The sequence below is a fragment of the Mauremys mutica genome, chromosome 2, assembly GCF_020497125.1.
Source record: "Mauremys mutica isolate MM-2020 ecotype Southern chromosome 2, ASM2049712v1, whole genome shotgun sequence".
Lineage (NCBI taxonomy): Eukaryota > Metazoa > Chordata > Testudines > Geoemydidae > Mauremys > Mauremys mutica.
In genome coordinates, this window is record NC_059073.1 from 212,283,763 (window position 1) to 212,298,567 (window position 14,805).

Consider the following 14,805-nt stretch of genomic DNA (forward strand, 5'->3'; position numbering starts at 1 on the left):
TTATGGCCGTTGTCAACTCCTCGCACCTTATCGTCCACCTCTTCCACAGTCAGCTGCTGAGAAATAGGGCTACTTTTCAATGGTGCTGCGAGCACTGGTGGACCATGGGGGACGTTTTACCAACATCAACGTCGGGTGGCCAGGCAAAGTTCATGACGTGCGTGTTTTCAGGAACTCTGGTCTGTTTAGACGCCTGCAGGAAGGTAGTTTCTTCCCGGACCACAAAATAAGTCTTGGGGATGTGCAGATGCCTATAGTGATCGTCGGGGACCCAGCCTACCCGCTAATGCCCTGGCTCGTGAAGCTCTGTGCAGGCGCCTTGCACAGCGACAAGGAACTCTTCAAGTACCAGCGAGCAGCGTGACCTGTGACTGTTCAGTTTCTTTACAGAGAAGCTGAAGCTGCCCCTCTTTCTTTACCAAGTGACTGTTGACTAGCATCTGCAGTTACATACCCCGCCCACCCCGCTTCCCCAACTTCCAACACACGTTTAAAAATAAAATACATGTTCCACTGTAACTTGACAAAGGTTTCTTTATTGATGACTTTGCGTTAAAGGGTTGAAACTGGGACACGGACTGTGCTGGGTAGGGTGTGTGGTGATGTAAAGACCGCCTGTAAACTCGAGGAATGACAGGCTCCTGCTCCCAGAGCGGTCTGCAGTGCCGGACTGGATGTTTCAACGGAGCCTGCCATCCCTCCTTTTTGGGACTCTGTGTGCGTGGGCTATGTGGCCTTTTGGCGGGGGAGGACGGATACAGATTCCTCTGCTGCGTGGCTCTGTGGTCCAGGACAGGGACCGTTGCATGAGATCTGTAACCCCCCTCCCCCGCTACAAAGTCACGTACCCCCCCCCACCCACACAGAACCTGCAAACCACCTCCCATACCGACCAGGGTGCGTACTGACTGCAGTGTGTGTGTGACCTGCTGCTGATCCTGCCCCCATGTCTGTACCCTGGTAAAGGTGATTGTCCTGTCAAATTACCAACCCCCTTCCCCCCCTTCAAACATAGTCTCCTCTAAAAGAACATGACGGAAACAGTAATTAACAGAAAAGTATTTTTTATTATCAACTAGACAGTTAGGGGATGAAACTGGGATGGGGGCTTGGGTGAGGCGGGAAGGAAAGGACTTTTCAAAATGTAGGGTATGAGAGCTTTTGGGTACTTGAGCACTCTGCTGGGGTGCAGTGACAGTTTACACGGCCTCTGGTGCCCCTCCTTCTGGTTATTTTGGGTGAGGGGGGTATGGGACTTGTGGCGGGGGAGGGCGGTTGCAGATACAATGCAGGGGGGCTCTGTCCTCCTGCTGGAGGTCCTGCAGAACATGCACAAGGTGCAGGAGCATGTCCGTTTGCTCTCTCATTAGTCCAAGCAGCATTTGTGTCGCCTGCTTGTCTTCCTCACGCCACCTCTCCTCCCGTTCGCTGAGTGAGCGCTGGTACAGAGAGAGGGTCTCCCTCCACTGGCTCTGCTGGTCCGCGTCGTCTCGGGAGCACCCCATAAGTTCAGCGAACATCTCGTCCCGTGTCTTTTTATTTCACCGCCTAATCTTTGCCAGCCTCTGTGAGGGAGATGCTGTGGCGGGTCTGGAGACAGTCCAAGCTGTGTGATGGGAAAAAGGGAGTGAATTCCTTGCCAAGATAAATTTTTGCGAAGAATGAACACAGTCTAATCTGTCTCTGTGAATTCTGGGTTGAGATCCCAGTGCCTGATGGGGCAAAAACCATTTTCGCGGGTGGTTCTGGGTAAATGTCGTCAGTCATCCCTTCCTCCGGGAAAGCTACAGCAGACAATCATTTCAAGCCCGTTTTCCCTGGATTGCCCTGGCAGACGCCACAGCGTGGAAACCATGGAGCCTATTTTGCCTTTTGTGCCTGTCACCGTATGTGTACTAGATGCCGCTGACAGAGGCGGTTCAGCAGCGCTACACAGCAGCATGCTTTTGCTTTTGCATGACAGCAGAGATGGTTACCAGCCATATTGTACCATCTACCACACCATAAATTGGTAATAAGATGGGCATGGTTAGCAGTCCTTTTGCACTGCACCATTTGCTGCTGTCATAAGTGCCCCTGGCTGCTCTTAGCCAGGGGCGCAAAAGCCAAAATTGGGAATGACTCCCTGAGTCAATCCCTCCTTTTTGGTATCTAAAAATAGAATCAGTCCTGCCTAGAATATGGGCAAGTGTACTAGAGAACCACTGTATCAGAGAACCAGAGAGCACAGCTGCTCTGTGTCAGATCCTGTATCGATTATGAGCTGTATGCTATTCACAGGGGGTGCTCCTGCAACAACCCCACCTGTTCATTCCATTCTTCCCCAGCCTTCCTGGGCTACCATAGCATTGTCCCCCCACTTGTGTGATGAAGTAATAAAGAATGCAGGAATAAGACACAATGACTTGTGAGTGAGAAATGAGTGGAAGGCAGCCTCCAGTTGCTATGATATTCCAGATAGGACATTAAGGAGTGTGGAGGAGAGAAGCCCAGCATCCTGCTGCTAGTCCAGGGGCAATTGAATCTTTTCTTTACACATGAAGGGTTGGGGGCTGATGAAGCTCAGCCCCCTGGTGTGATGATGACGATGGTTATCAGCCATATTGTACCATCTACCAGGAAAAATTAGGGCCAGGCGCCCTTGATCGACCTAACGGATGGTAGTCTGCATGGTTACCGGTCCTTTTGCACTGCCCCATGTGCCAATAGGCTGATGATGACGACGACGGATACCAGTCGTATTGTACCATCAGCCATCCATAGCGTGGGGGAAGCAAGGATGTTGGTGTTGAGTGCTGCACCATCGCATCTATCTGCAGCATTCAGTAAAGATAGGGTGACATGTAAAAGAGTCAAGAGAGGATTGTTTTCCCTTTCACTTCTGGGGGTGGTTGGGGGGCTGCGTAAATTGCCGAGCTATGCCCTGACCCACCGCGGACACTGTTTTTGACCCTAGAAGCATTTGGAGCTCAGCCAAGAATGCAAATCCTTTTCGGAGACAGCAGGAACTGTGGGATACCTTGCGTCCTCAGTCCCCCCTCCCTCCATGAGCGTCCATTTGATTCTTTGGCTTTCCGTTACGCTCGTCACGCAGCAGCGTGCTGAGTCTCTGCTATGCCGTCTGTCCGGAGATTTTTTAAAAATACTTTGGACCAGGCATAACATTACAGTAATTCCCCTAATTAGATGCAGGAGTCTCCGAACGAGATCACCCTGAGGACGGTCACTGAAGGAGATAGAGAGCGCATGCTGCGTGAAAGCCAGCACAAACCAGGGCCCTACGCAGCCGTGCTCGGGGAGGCAATGCTTCCTGAGTACCTCATGAAAGCCTGGCGCGGAAAAGTGTGCTACCACGGAGCACCCAATAAGGCAGCTCTCCCCAGGAATCTCCTGTGGAGGCTTTTCGATTACCTCCAGGAGAGGTTCGTGGAGATCTCCCAGGAGGATTTCTGTTCTATCCCCATATATAGAGAGACCTCCTTTTCACATACTTCAGATTCCTGTTATATTAAGAATAAAAGTTTACATGGTTAAAGCACTTACCGACTGCTCCTTCCCCTGATTCAGGATCCGGGTTAATGGCCGGGGAGGGTTGGTAGGGGATCTCCGTGACGGTAATGAAGAGATCCTGGCTGTCGGGGAAACCAGCGTTGTAAGCGCTGTCGCCTGCCTCGTCCTCCAGAAACTCTTCTTCATCTTCCCCGTCCGCGAACATCGCCGAGGAACTGTCCGTCGACACTGTCCCATCGTCAGAGTCCATGGTCACTGGTGGGGCAGTGGTGGCAGGCTCCGTAGCGTCCGTTTGCCACTTTGATTTTTTGGTAGCCTTGTCTGGGGTCCTTGATTTTCACGCGGCGCTGCGTTGCATCCCGGCTGTATCCTCTGTCTCTCATGGCTTTGGAGACCTTCTCGTAGGTCTTTGCATTCCGTTATTTGGAGCGCAGCTCCGAAAGCAGAGACTCCTCGCCCCTCACTCCGATCAGATCCAAGAGTTCCCGGTCAGTCTATGCTGGGTCCCTCTTTCTATTCAGAGATTACATGAACTCCTCTGCTGGAGAGCTCTGCATCGCTGCCGGTGCTGCTGAGCTCGCCCCGATGTCCAACCACGAAATGAGATTCTAACTGTCCAGACAGGAAAAGGAATTCAAATTTTCCCGGGACTTTTCCTGTGTGGCTGGTCAGAGCATCCGAGCTCGGACTGCTGTCCAGAGCGTCAACAGAGTGGTGCAGTGTGGGATAGCTCCCGGAGCTAGTAAGTTCGATTTGCATCCACACCTAGCCTAATTCGACATAGCCATGTCGAATTTAGCGCTACTCCCCTCGTCGGGGTGGAGTACCGAATTTGAACTAAAGAGCCCTCTAGGTCGAACTAAATGGCTTCCTGGTGTGGACAAGTGCATGGTTAATTCGAATTAACGCTGCTAAATTCGAATTAAAGTTCTAGTGTAGACCAGGCCTAAGTTGTTACTAAGTTATCTGTACATACAGGTATTGCTTCAGGTGACTATTTTATCTCTTCTCTCCATTGTAATTAATGCTACTGTTAGCTTAAGGTAGGGGTTCCCAGCTTGGTTTGCAGCTTGTTCAGGGTAAGCCCCTGGCAGGCTGTGAGACGCTTTGCTTATCTGAGTGTCCGCAGGTACAGCTGCTCACAGCTCCCAGTGGCTGTGGTTTGCCGTTCCTGGCCAATGGAAGCTGCGGGAAAGCGGCGTGGGCTGGGCCACCGCTTCCTGCAGCTTCCATCCCTAGCTTGAGGGGACACATTCATGCTAGCTCTGGTTGAGCTAATGCACTAAAAATAGAAGTGGAGTCACAGTGGCAGGAGCGGCAAGCTGCTCAGAGTCCAATCCTGTCTGAGACCATAGGTTCATGCTGGAGATAGTTAGTCCCTCCCACATTTGTGCCACTGTGGCTACACTTCAATTTTTAGCATGTTAGCTCAATCAAACCTAGTGCAGGTATGTCTCCTCAAGCTGGAATTTACAGCTTTTAGCTCTAGTGTAGACCTATCCTTAGTCTCATGTAAGCAAGATTTTGGTAGCACAGACCATCATTGGTATCCTTAAGTACCGGGAAGATTGCTAGCCAGCACTTGAAATGAGTGTGTGACAGGTACATAGAGAAGAAACAGATTTTACATACACACAGTCATGTTTCCAACCTTCGTAACAATACAAAATCAAGTTTAGCAAACATACAGCATAACATACATCTGTGAGAAGAAGTAATAAAGACTGTATTATCATTTTAGTACATCTGTTCTGAATAGATCTTGTATACTGGGCTTCCCAGAGTGCAGTGAAGAAAAGGCTTTGGTGGACTGGGACTGTGCTGTCCTCCTAGCTGAGTTTGAGGCAGCATGTCTATGCTGATACTTTTAAAGTCTGTCAGGTGCCTTCAATAGCAACACCCTATGATCTATGGTATCACATTTGATCCCACCACTAGTAGGAGGTGGAGTTGATTTAGAGTATGTGTGCTCCATTTACATCTCAGAGAACTTGGAAGTTAATTTGGGATAGTTAGTTATATAATCAAAGGGCCTCGCCTGTGGGGTATCACAGGCTTAATTCTGTCACCCTTTTGTTCAACATATATATGAAGCTACTAGGAATCTCAGTTTAAAAAAAACAACTTGGGCTGCTAGTGCCCTCAATATGTACTTCACACTCCTATTGGGTATCCATTTATTACCAGTGGCTTGAAGTATATTCTTCCATCTGTTACTGGCCAGGATACTTTCCATCCTCCCACTGGATGCTGACCTGGCTACCGTGAAACATATTTTTTTTACAATAGGCTTGACTATTGCAGTGCCTTGTACTTAGGAAACAACTCTGGTCATTAAAGAAACTTCTGCTGTTCCAGAATGCAGCAGTCTTTTCACTCAAGAAGTCCGGTTCATACAAATGCACTATAAGTGCAGTAATTGAGATGCCACCAAGTATGAGAACAGATTTAAAGTTCGGTACTTAATCTTCAAAACTCTCTATGCAAGTGGGTCTCAAACCTTTTTTACTGGTGACCCCTTTCACACAGCAAGCCTCTGAGTGAGACACCCCCCCCCAATAACACCATTATAAATGCTGGAGGCAAGCGGGGTTTGAGGTGGAGGTTGATAGCTCACGACCCCCCATGTAATAACCTCATGAACCCTGAGAAGTCCTAGCCCCCAGTTTGAGAACCCCTGCTCTATGCTATGGGATTGGACTATTTCAGAGATCGCTTTTCTCTCTTCACAATGCTGATCTGCCACAACCACAATACTTATTAGGAACAAGTGAACTATTGACAATAAGCTTTGTCTCCTGCTTGTGTAAATTTCACTTTCTTAATGGAGCTCCATATTGCAAGAAATAAGAATGATGATGAACCTACTGTATTGAGGAAGAAACATAAACCCAACAACCTCTTTGATACACAATTGCAGTTATTCTGATAAAGATGTGTGGGGAGGGGTGTAGTTAACAACCTATCCCTTCTTACAAACCAAAACCTAAGGATAAAAGAAACCAATATCTGCTCTTGAAAGGAGGATGGAACTGAAGATTTTGTTGACTTTTTGTGTAACCCTTAGTGACTATGGTATAATACGGATAGATAATAAACTTTCTATTTTTATTCCTCCTATGTTGGGGTTAATTGGCAGACAGGTATGTTGTATCTACAAGTTATCTTTTGTATATGAAACATTATTCATGATTTATATTCAGGCATATTGTAAAAAGTATTTAAGTAGGTATAGTATTGAGCAAAAATGGGATTTGGCATCAGTAAATAAGTGATTTAATCTGAAATGTTCTGAAGATCTAGGTAGCTCTATGGTCACTCCCTGCCAGGACGACACAAGGACTACAAGATCATATGTAATAGGAGAGGATGTCTTCTTCACTATTTTAGCAGCCCTCCAGCCCACTTAAAGAAAAGGGATTGTAGGAAAATAAAGAAGATTATTCTGATAAACCATTTGGTTTATAATCGGATTTGTGTATTTTGTTGTTACCAGTATTTTTCATTTAAGTAAAAATACATAGAAATTGGCTTAAATTTGTAGCCAATATCCTATTTATTGGCTTCAACAGGAGTTTGACCAGTGCAAGGGTTGTGGGAACAGACATCATGTGAATACTATGAATAATTCAACGGAATTTTTTCTGTTTGTTGGGACTCATCTCCCCCTCAGTTGCATGGTATACATATTGTGATAGACCCAGGCTAGTTGGGTACAGCAGAGTAGCAGAAGGCAGATATACTGGCCACTGGATTAACAGTTTCCTGTTCCCTGACTGACAGAGCAGGGGCTGCTCCAGGCTAATGAGAACACCTGACTCCAATTAACCTGCAAAGAGTCAGGTGAGACCATTAAGCTAATGTGACCACTTGACTCTAAGGCCCTTCTGATACTATAAAAGGACTCACTCCAGTCAGGCAGAGGAGAGCCAGGGAACCAGAGGAGAGGAAGTGTGGCTGAAGGGCTGGTTAATGAAGACACCCTCAAGTCATTGGTAAGGCAGCCATAAGGTAAGGGTGAAGAAGGGAGAAGCAGGAGAGCTGTGGGGAAGTGGTCCAGGGAAATGTAGCAACTCTGGCAGTGAAAGGTTGGCTGCCAACAACTGCTACCATTCGGGTCCCTGGGCTGGAACCCGGAGAAGAGGGTGGGCCCAGGTTACTCCCCAACCCACCATTACAGAAATGCCTCCTGGGAGGGGAAGACAGGCCTCTGTCAGGCCAGGAGGCTAAACTGTTTAGGTATGAGGCCGTAGGAGCAACAGAGACTGTGGGAGTTCTCTCACCAACCTTCTTGTTGGCTTATGATGAAAAAGGCTCAGTAGACTGTATCCCTGGCCCTAGAGAGAAAAGGGCTATGTGGAGGGTTGCAGTGAGCTTCTGAAGCTAGCATAAACCGCCTGGAAGTGCAGAACCCATGGGGACAAGGTTGGCACTCTGACACAATATCTAACTAAATTGCATAAAATGGTCCTCCCTTTTAAATAAGGAAAAACATTTCTATGAATCTTCAGTTCTGTGGCTTCTACTCAAAAGGTGATGTGTATTTTACAAAACACAGAGTATTAAGAAAAAATCATTCCAACAGAGAAGTCATTGCATTCTTCTCCCTCCTCTTCTCTTGTACAGTCTGTGAAAACTGACACTGCAATTTTGTCTGTCTTGGCTGTGTTCCCAATTTCCCAAACACTGAAATACCTCCATTCCTGTAAACTGTTGTTACTAATACTAAGTTTAAGTAAATGTATTATATTTTGTCTGTGTCAGAGGTGAAAGCAAGCCGGTACGGTGTACCGGCAAGAGCCAGTACGCCGTGCCGTACTAAATCCCTGCCACGGAAGCTGGTGCAAAGGGCTCTGGGCTCCCCGCCAGAGCAGGCAGCCCAGAGCCCCTTAAATCCCACCCGCGGCTCCGGCGGCCAGGCTGGGGCCAGATTTAAAGGGCTCTGGGCTGCCGCGGCTGCGGTCAACCCAAAGCCCTTTGAATCCTGCCCGCGGCTCCGGCAGCCGGAGCTGCGGGGGGGATTTAAAGGGTCTGGAGCTCTGCGGTGGCAGGAGCCCCAGGGGGCTCCTAGCCACCTCTGCAGCTGGGAGCCCTAGGTTGATTTAAAGGCCCAGGGCTCCCAGCCACAGCTGGTGCCCCAGGGCCTTTAAAACTTGAGAGGCACCTCCTCTTCTGGTTGAGGCCACACCTCTTCTGGTTGAGGCCACGCCCCCGCCGGACTCCGGCAGTACCGGTAAGTCCTATAAGTTACTTTCACCCCTGGTCTGTGTACAGCAAACTGAGCTCAGAAGAGAGGAAGCCCTTTTTGAATACACTTTGTGCAAATGTGCTTCACAGAGCTTTTAAATACAGTTGGAATATTTGAAGCTACTGTGGATGATGGTCATCTTAATGAAAAGTGGCATTGTTTGAAAGAGTGGGAGTCCAATAGGACAGAGTGTAGACCTATTTCCACCCTACTTTAATACTAGTTTAACATAGGAATAGCTATACTGAATCAGACCAGTGGTCCATATAGTCTGGTATCCTGTTCATGACAGCATTCAGTATTGGATGCTTCAAAGGAAGGTGGAAAAACCGCAAAGGCAAACTACTATAAATGGTCTATTATATATATCATCCCCTCCTTCTGCCTCCACTTCTCTCTCTCTCTCTCTCCCCCCCCCCCCCCACAGGCTGACTTCTTCCAAGAGAAAATTGACAAAATACAATGTGGCCTTCCCATCCCTCCCACAACTCTCTCCTCCTTCTCCCCATCACAGATGCAGAAGCTTCTTGTCTGTTCTCTAACCTATCCTCTTGGCTCAGTGACCCCATCCCATCTTCTGATCTGCCTTCTCTCTTATCTCCTTCCTTACTCTTCTTTTTAACCCAGACAACTACTGTTCCATCTCCCTTCCCCACCATTTGTCCCTTAGCTCATTGAACATACTGTCTGCAATTATTGTCTGGAGTTCCTCTCCTTCAGTTCCATCCTAAACCCTCTCCCATCAAGCTTCTGCTCCTTGCAGTCCACTGAAACCACTCTCGCCAAAGTCTCTAGTGACTTCTTCCTAGCTAAAGCTCAGAACCAGTACTCTGTCCTCATTGACCTGTCAGCTACCTTTTACTCCATCACCCATTCTCTCTTCTTGAAATTTTGATCTCCCTTGGCTTCCATGACTCAGTTCTCTTCTGGTTCTCCTCCAACCTCTCTTACTGCTTCTTCAGAGTGCCCTTTAGGGGATTAGCCTCATTCCCCTGCCAGTTTTCTATGCAGGCTCCACAGGGCTCATGCCTTGTCCCTTTCTCTTCTCCCTCTAAACTTGATCTCTGGTAATCTCATCTGTAAACACAAATTCAGTTATCAGTATCCAATGCTGATGACTCACAGATCTGCCTCTCTTCATTCTTGTCTCCATATATCCAAACTAAAATTTTAACCTTTGTCTCTGACATCTTCTCATAGATGTTTAGTCATTAGCTCAAGCCTTCTCCTACTTCCTTTCTCAATCACTGTGGACAATACCACGATTCTGTCCATCACTCCATCCCCTAATCTGGGCATCATCTTTGACTTGGACCTTTCTCTAGTACATTAGAAAATTACAGCACAAAACAGTAGATGTTCTTCTCAGGTTATGTGTAGTGGAAGTGAAATAGAAATATAAACAATCCCCCTGAAAAGGTATATCAGAGTGAAGTGAGGATAGTTGTCTAATGAGAGGTAAGGTTGTGATCACAGGACTATATAATTCAAATTCCTGAGTTTCTATCCCAAATCTGACATTGACATTCTCTGTGCCACAGAGCAAGTACTTAGGGAAACTGAGCTTCAGCATTTATCTTTAAATGGAGATAATGCATACACTAGAGGTGAGGTGGGAGGATTGACATGGTGGCGTTTTTTAAAATTCTAAATTGTATAAATGCTGAATGGATTGTCCAAGCTACCTTATATGTTTTTGTTTTGTAGGATCTCCTGTATACACCGCTCCAGAAGCAATAAAGGGAGCTGACTTCTCCATAGCTAGTGATCTGTGGTCATTGGGCTGTTTGCTTTACGAAATGTTTTCAGGTTGTGTTTCTATCTATCTGACATTTGTGATAACTTGGAAAAATGAGTTTTTGGTACAATATAAAGACTTCCAGTTACTTAGGAACCTTGTAAAATAATCAACTGAGATAATGTCACTAAGATCTGAGTTGTAGTATAATTATAATATATAGTTTTAACTGCCTCTAGTGCTCAGAATTATAATTTGCTAACTTATAATGAAGATTTGAGCTCCCGTTCTATCATTCAAGGGTTTTATGCTCTTAAGCATTAAAACAATTTACCAAATGCATTAATTTATTGTTTTAAAGGTAAAATTCACTTTAGCTGTTTACAATTGCACTACTTTAGCTTAGTGAAGAGTAGGGGGAAGGGGAGTGGGAAGGGAGTATCTGGGAAGGTGAAATCTCCTTCAAACCAGGTTGCAGGGTTGTAGCCCAGTCTTCCTGTGGCAACATACACAGTATGCTAGCCTAGCCTATTAGATTAACATAGATGTGGGTCTTGCTGTCCTCATTATCCACTCTGCTGGCATCTGGGGCTACCATGGAGACCCGTTTTGGGACACAAGACATGAAGGGGCATTCTTAATGGCTGTCCTGCTCATGTTTTGTTCTGCAGTCCTCATTGCTCCCTGGCTGTCACCACCAAGGGTATTTGTATTTAAACTGACATTAATTTGTTAAATTGAGTTCAGATTGACGATACTTGCTTCTTGAATGAGATTATTTAGTAACAATTATTTTGCAGTTTAACCAAGTTTGATAGAATTAAGTGAATCTACTTATACTTCTAGGAAGACCTCCATTCTTCTCTGAAAGCTTTTCTGAATTAATTGAACAGATTTTATATGAAAATCCTTTGCCACCTAAACCTAAAGGTAAGGTTTTCTTATAGTTAAATGAGTCAAACTAGAGTAATGCCTAGAATGTAGTAGTCAGTTTTTTGTTACGTTTCTTATGCTAACTAATATTTTTGGTTTGCAAAGTATATTCTGCTTAAAATTCTTAATTGCGGAAGAGTGTTTTTTTCATTAAATTAAACTTTTATTAGCAGAATTGTTAGAAATTTCTATCCCTAAACTGAATATTAGAACTAGACTCCTTTTGGAGTTTAACTGTTCTGTTCTTTTGGATTATTGCCCACTGGGCAAATGGATACTTCATATAAAGTTAAATATTAAGAGTAAAAGCAATTATCTAGAGGGAAATATGTTGCTACATTTCATATTAAGCCATTACTTTACTAACTTGACATTATAGAATCATGTTGCAATATTATCATGTTAGTTGAGTATAAGCCACTATTTTCAGATAACTATAATTTAATGAAGAATAATTCTTTTAGGTTAAAATTTCTGATACTTGTTTTTCACAGCAAACGGCGTTTTGTTTTTAAATTGGGTTAAATTACATTGACTACATTGAGTTCTCAAAGCAAGACAAAGCAGCACTTTTTGTCATGTTAATAAAGAAATTCAGAGGTTTTTTTGCTCTGATGCAAAAACGGTTTAGTAAAATTTCTAAAACTTGCTATGGACTTGTTCTCAAATGCCTTTGATGCGTGTGAAGAAGTGTGGTTTCAAAGTAGAAATATGGGGTTGAAACAGTGGACATAAATAGTAATTTAAATAACATAGCAGGTATAACTTGGTCAGCAAATGGATGTAGGTGGGTACAAGTGGCAAGGCAGTGTAATTTGCACTGATTTTAGCATTCATTTAGTTTGCACTAAGTTTAGTTTGCATTTAGTTTGCACTGAGTATACTAATGTGGTATTCTGTAGTGACTAGCTGAATCAGTTAGATTTGTGCCTGTTAACCTGAGGTATGAAAATGATCCTGGGAAAGTGGTGAATGGTGCAGACAATTTAAAGTGGATTTGGAGCTGCTCAGTCTCTTGCCTGCTACACATTCCTCTTCCATCCACTGTATGTGTATTAAACGTAGAGTTGTTAACCCTCTAAGATTGTCTTGGAGTCTCTAGGAATTCAAGATTAATCTTTAATTAAAGATGATGTCATGAGGGGAAACTTCTAGGAATATGGCCAACCAAAATTGGCAACCCTAATTAAATGTGAACTTCAAATAAAATCTCCGAATTCTGTCTACTGCAGCAGTAAGTACTGAATATTTCCCTTAGCCTAAATATACCCAGAGACTACACAGTAAAGAACAAATTTTGAAACAACACACACAACAGTATAAAAACGGACTTATCTGAGCCCTTGTGACTCCATGCTGTAGCAAAATTTTGTACAGTTACTGTCCTGTCATCATATGGTGCTAGAGGATTGCATATGGAACTGTACTCATGAGTCACTTAGAATTTGTGTTTTTATGTCTTTTTTACTTGTTTGGTAAAACAAACATTAATTGTAAAATTAGATGTAGTCTTTCTCAGAACAAATCATTTCTTTTGAATAATTTATATACTATGGGCCATGCTGCCCTTCATCTATGTGTACAGTTTCCACTGGATTCAGTGGGATTTCTGTTAATCGTAGGAGCTCAGAATATGACCCTGTATATTGAATGTTTTTTTTAAATTCAATACATGAAATCTTTCTGTGGTACAGGGAATTGATCGTATCTGATAATTGACTAGGTGTTTCAACTCTAGATTTTGGGAAGAAATTCCTTGAAGGATGAAATTCTACCCTTGTGCGCCTGTGCAGAATTTTAATTACATTCAGAGAGTTTTGTGTGCATTTGAGGGCAGAACATTTCCTCTTAAGCATCCTTTAAAATGCAAAAGGTCATATTTAGGACTTTGGATTCATTGTGTGTTTTGAATTTATTTTTTAAATTAAATTTAAGACATGGTTAATTAAAAATTGTATACAGCATACAGTTAAGTCTTTTGTTCTATAAGTAATGGGATGTTATTCTTTGAATAGTGTCCTATGTGTGCACTTGCATCCCCTGTGCTATTGATTGGAGACTTTTCATAGCAATGTGCATTCAGCCTGTGTCATGTCCTGTGAGTTGGTACATAGCAGTGCACAGGCAAACAGCCCTCAGTTGCTTCTCAACCGCCTCAGCCTGAGATGGAGCTCTGGCAGTTGTCCCTGTTGAGATTACTTCAGCTGTGTCCCAGTTTTTATTCTAGTGCTTCATTTATAGTAGGTCTTAGTATTAGTGTAATTACCGGTAGTTAGTAAGCAGTAGTAGCTTTAGCTTCCTAGTTTAAAAAAAAATTAGAAGAAAAACTTCTCATATATTATATAGATAGATGTTAGTGAGTAGATAAGGTAATTCTTGTTCACTGGGAGGTTACCCCTGGCTTCTCTTAGTTTCAAATGTCTGTCGTGCCAGGAGGCAATCCTGGTAAGTGATGGGTACTCCCAGTGCATTGTTTGTCTTGGGGAATTGCACATTCCCAGAAGTGTAACTTCTGTCTGACATTGAAATCTAGAGCCAGAAAAAAAAGGGAGATCAAACTTAATCTCCTCATTACAGTGAGCTCGCTGCATCCGTCTTCTGACCCAGGCCAAGGGACCCCTCCTGTACACCATTCTCCAAGCAAGTCTGCTGCCTCCACTATTTCTAAGCCATGCTTCTCGAGGGCATCTAAGATGAAGACCTCTCATAAGTCTTCCAAAGATCATGCCCTGAGTTCACCAGGTAGGGAATCTACCTCAAAAAAGCTGAGATTGTTGGAGTCTTCAACCAGATCTGCATGTTCTGCACTCCAGTCTGGTACCTTTGAGGCTGCTGGTTCCTAAGGTACCAAGGGCATTGTTAGCCGAAAGATGGCAAAGCCTCGGGTGTGGAGGGATCGTTGGGACCATCGGCAGACCAAGGAGGCAAGAATAGCTCTTCCTCTGCTTCCTTTTTATCAAAGAAGCCTGCTTGGGTTCCTACTGCATTTCCCTTGAATCGGACAAGATTCACAGTAGCTCTGTGCAAACCAGAGACTCGGTACCAACAGCATGCTTGTTACCTCAGGAGCTTTGTTTTCCCCGAGACCAGGCTGAGGAGCCCAATTCTTCATTGCTCAGAGATGCGCAGCCTTCATCTGCTGCCCTCACTAGGAGACCTGATCCTCAAGAAGAAACCTGTGAGGAGCAGGAAGATAGAACTGATGAAGAGGTCTCTCTTCTGACCAACATCTCCTTTTCATCTCCGAATGAAGCAGTCATGCCTCATCCTCCATCCTTGGAGAATGATTTTAAGCAGTTTCAGGATCTGGTCAAGAAAATTGCTGACTCCTTGCAGATCCCTCGCGAGGTTAAAGTATCATAAGCTGCTTGACATC

At 44.7% G+C, this 14,805-nt stretch overlaps 1 protein-coding gene across 8 annotated transcripts in view; it reads left to right on the forward strand.

Annotated features, from left to right (window-relative positions):
• ULK4 (unc-51 like kinase 4) overlaps positions 1–14,805 on the forward strand; it is a 448,425-nt gene that overhangs the window by 16,695 nt on the left and 416,925 nt on the right. For all 8 annotated transcript variants that reach the window (XM_045007197.1, XM_045007203.1, XM_045007201.1 and 5 more), the window contains 2 exons: positions 10,466–10,567; positions 11,343–11,426. In XM_045007197.1, the coding sequence (XP_044863132.1) occupies positions 10,466–10,567; positions 11,343–11,426 (186 nt within the window). The remainder of the gene's footprint in view (positions 1–10,465; positions 10,568–11,342; positions 11,427–14,805) is intronic.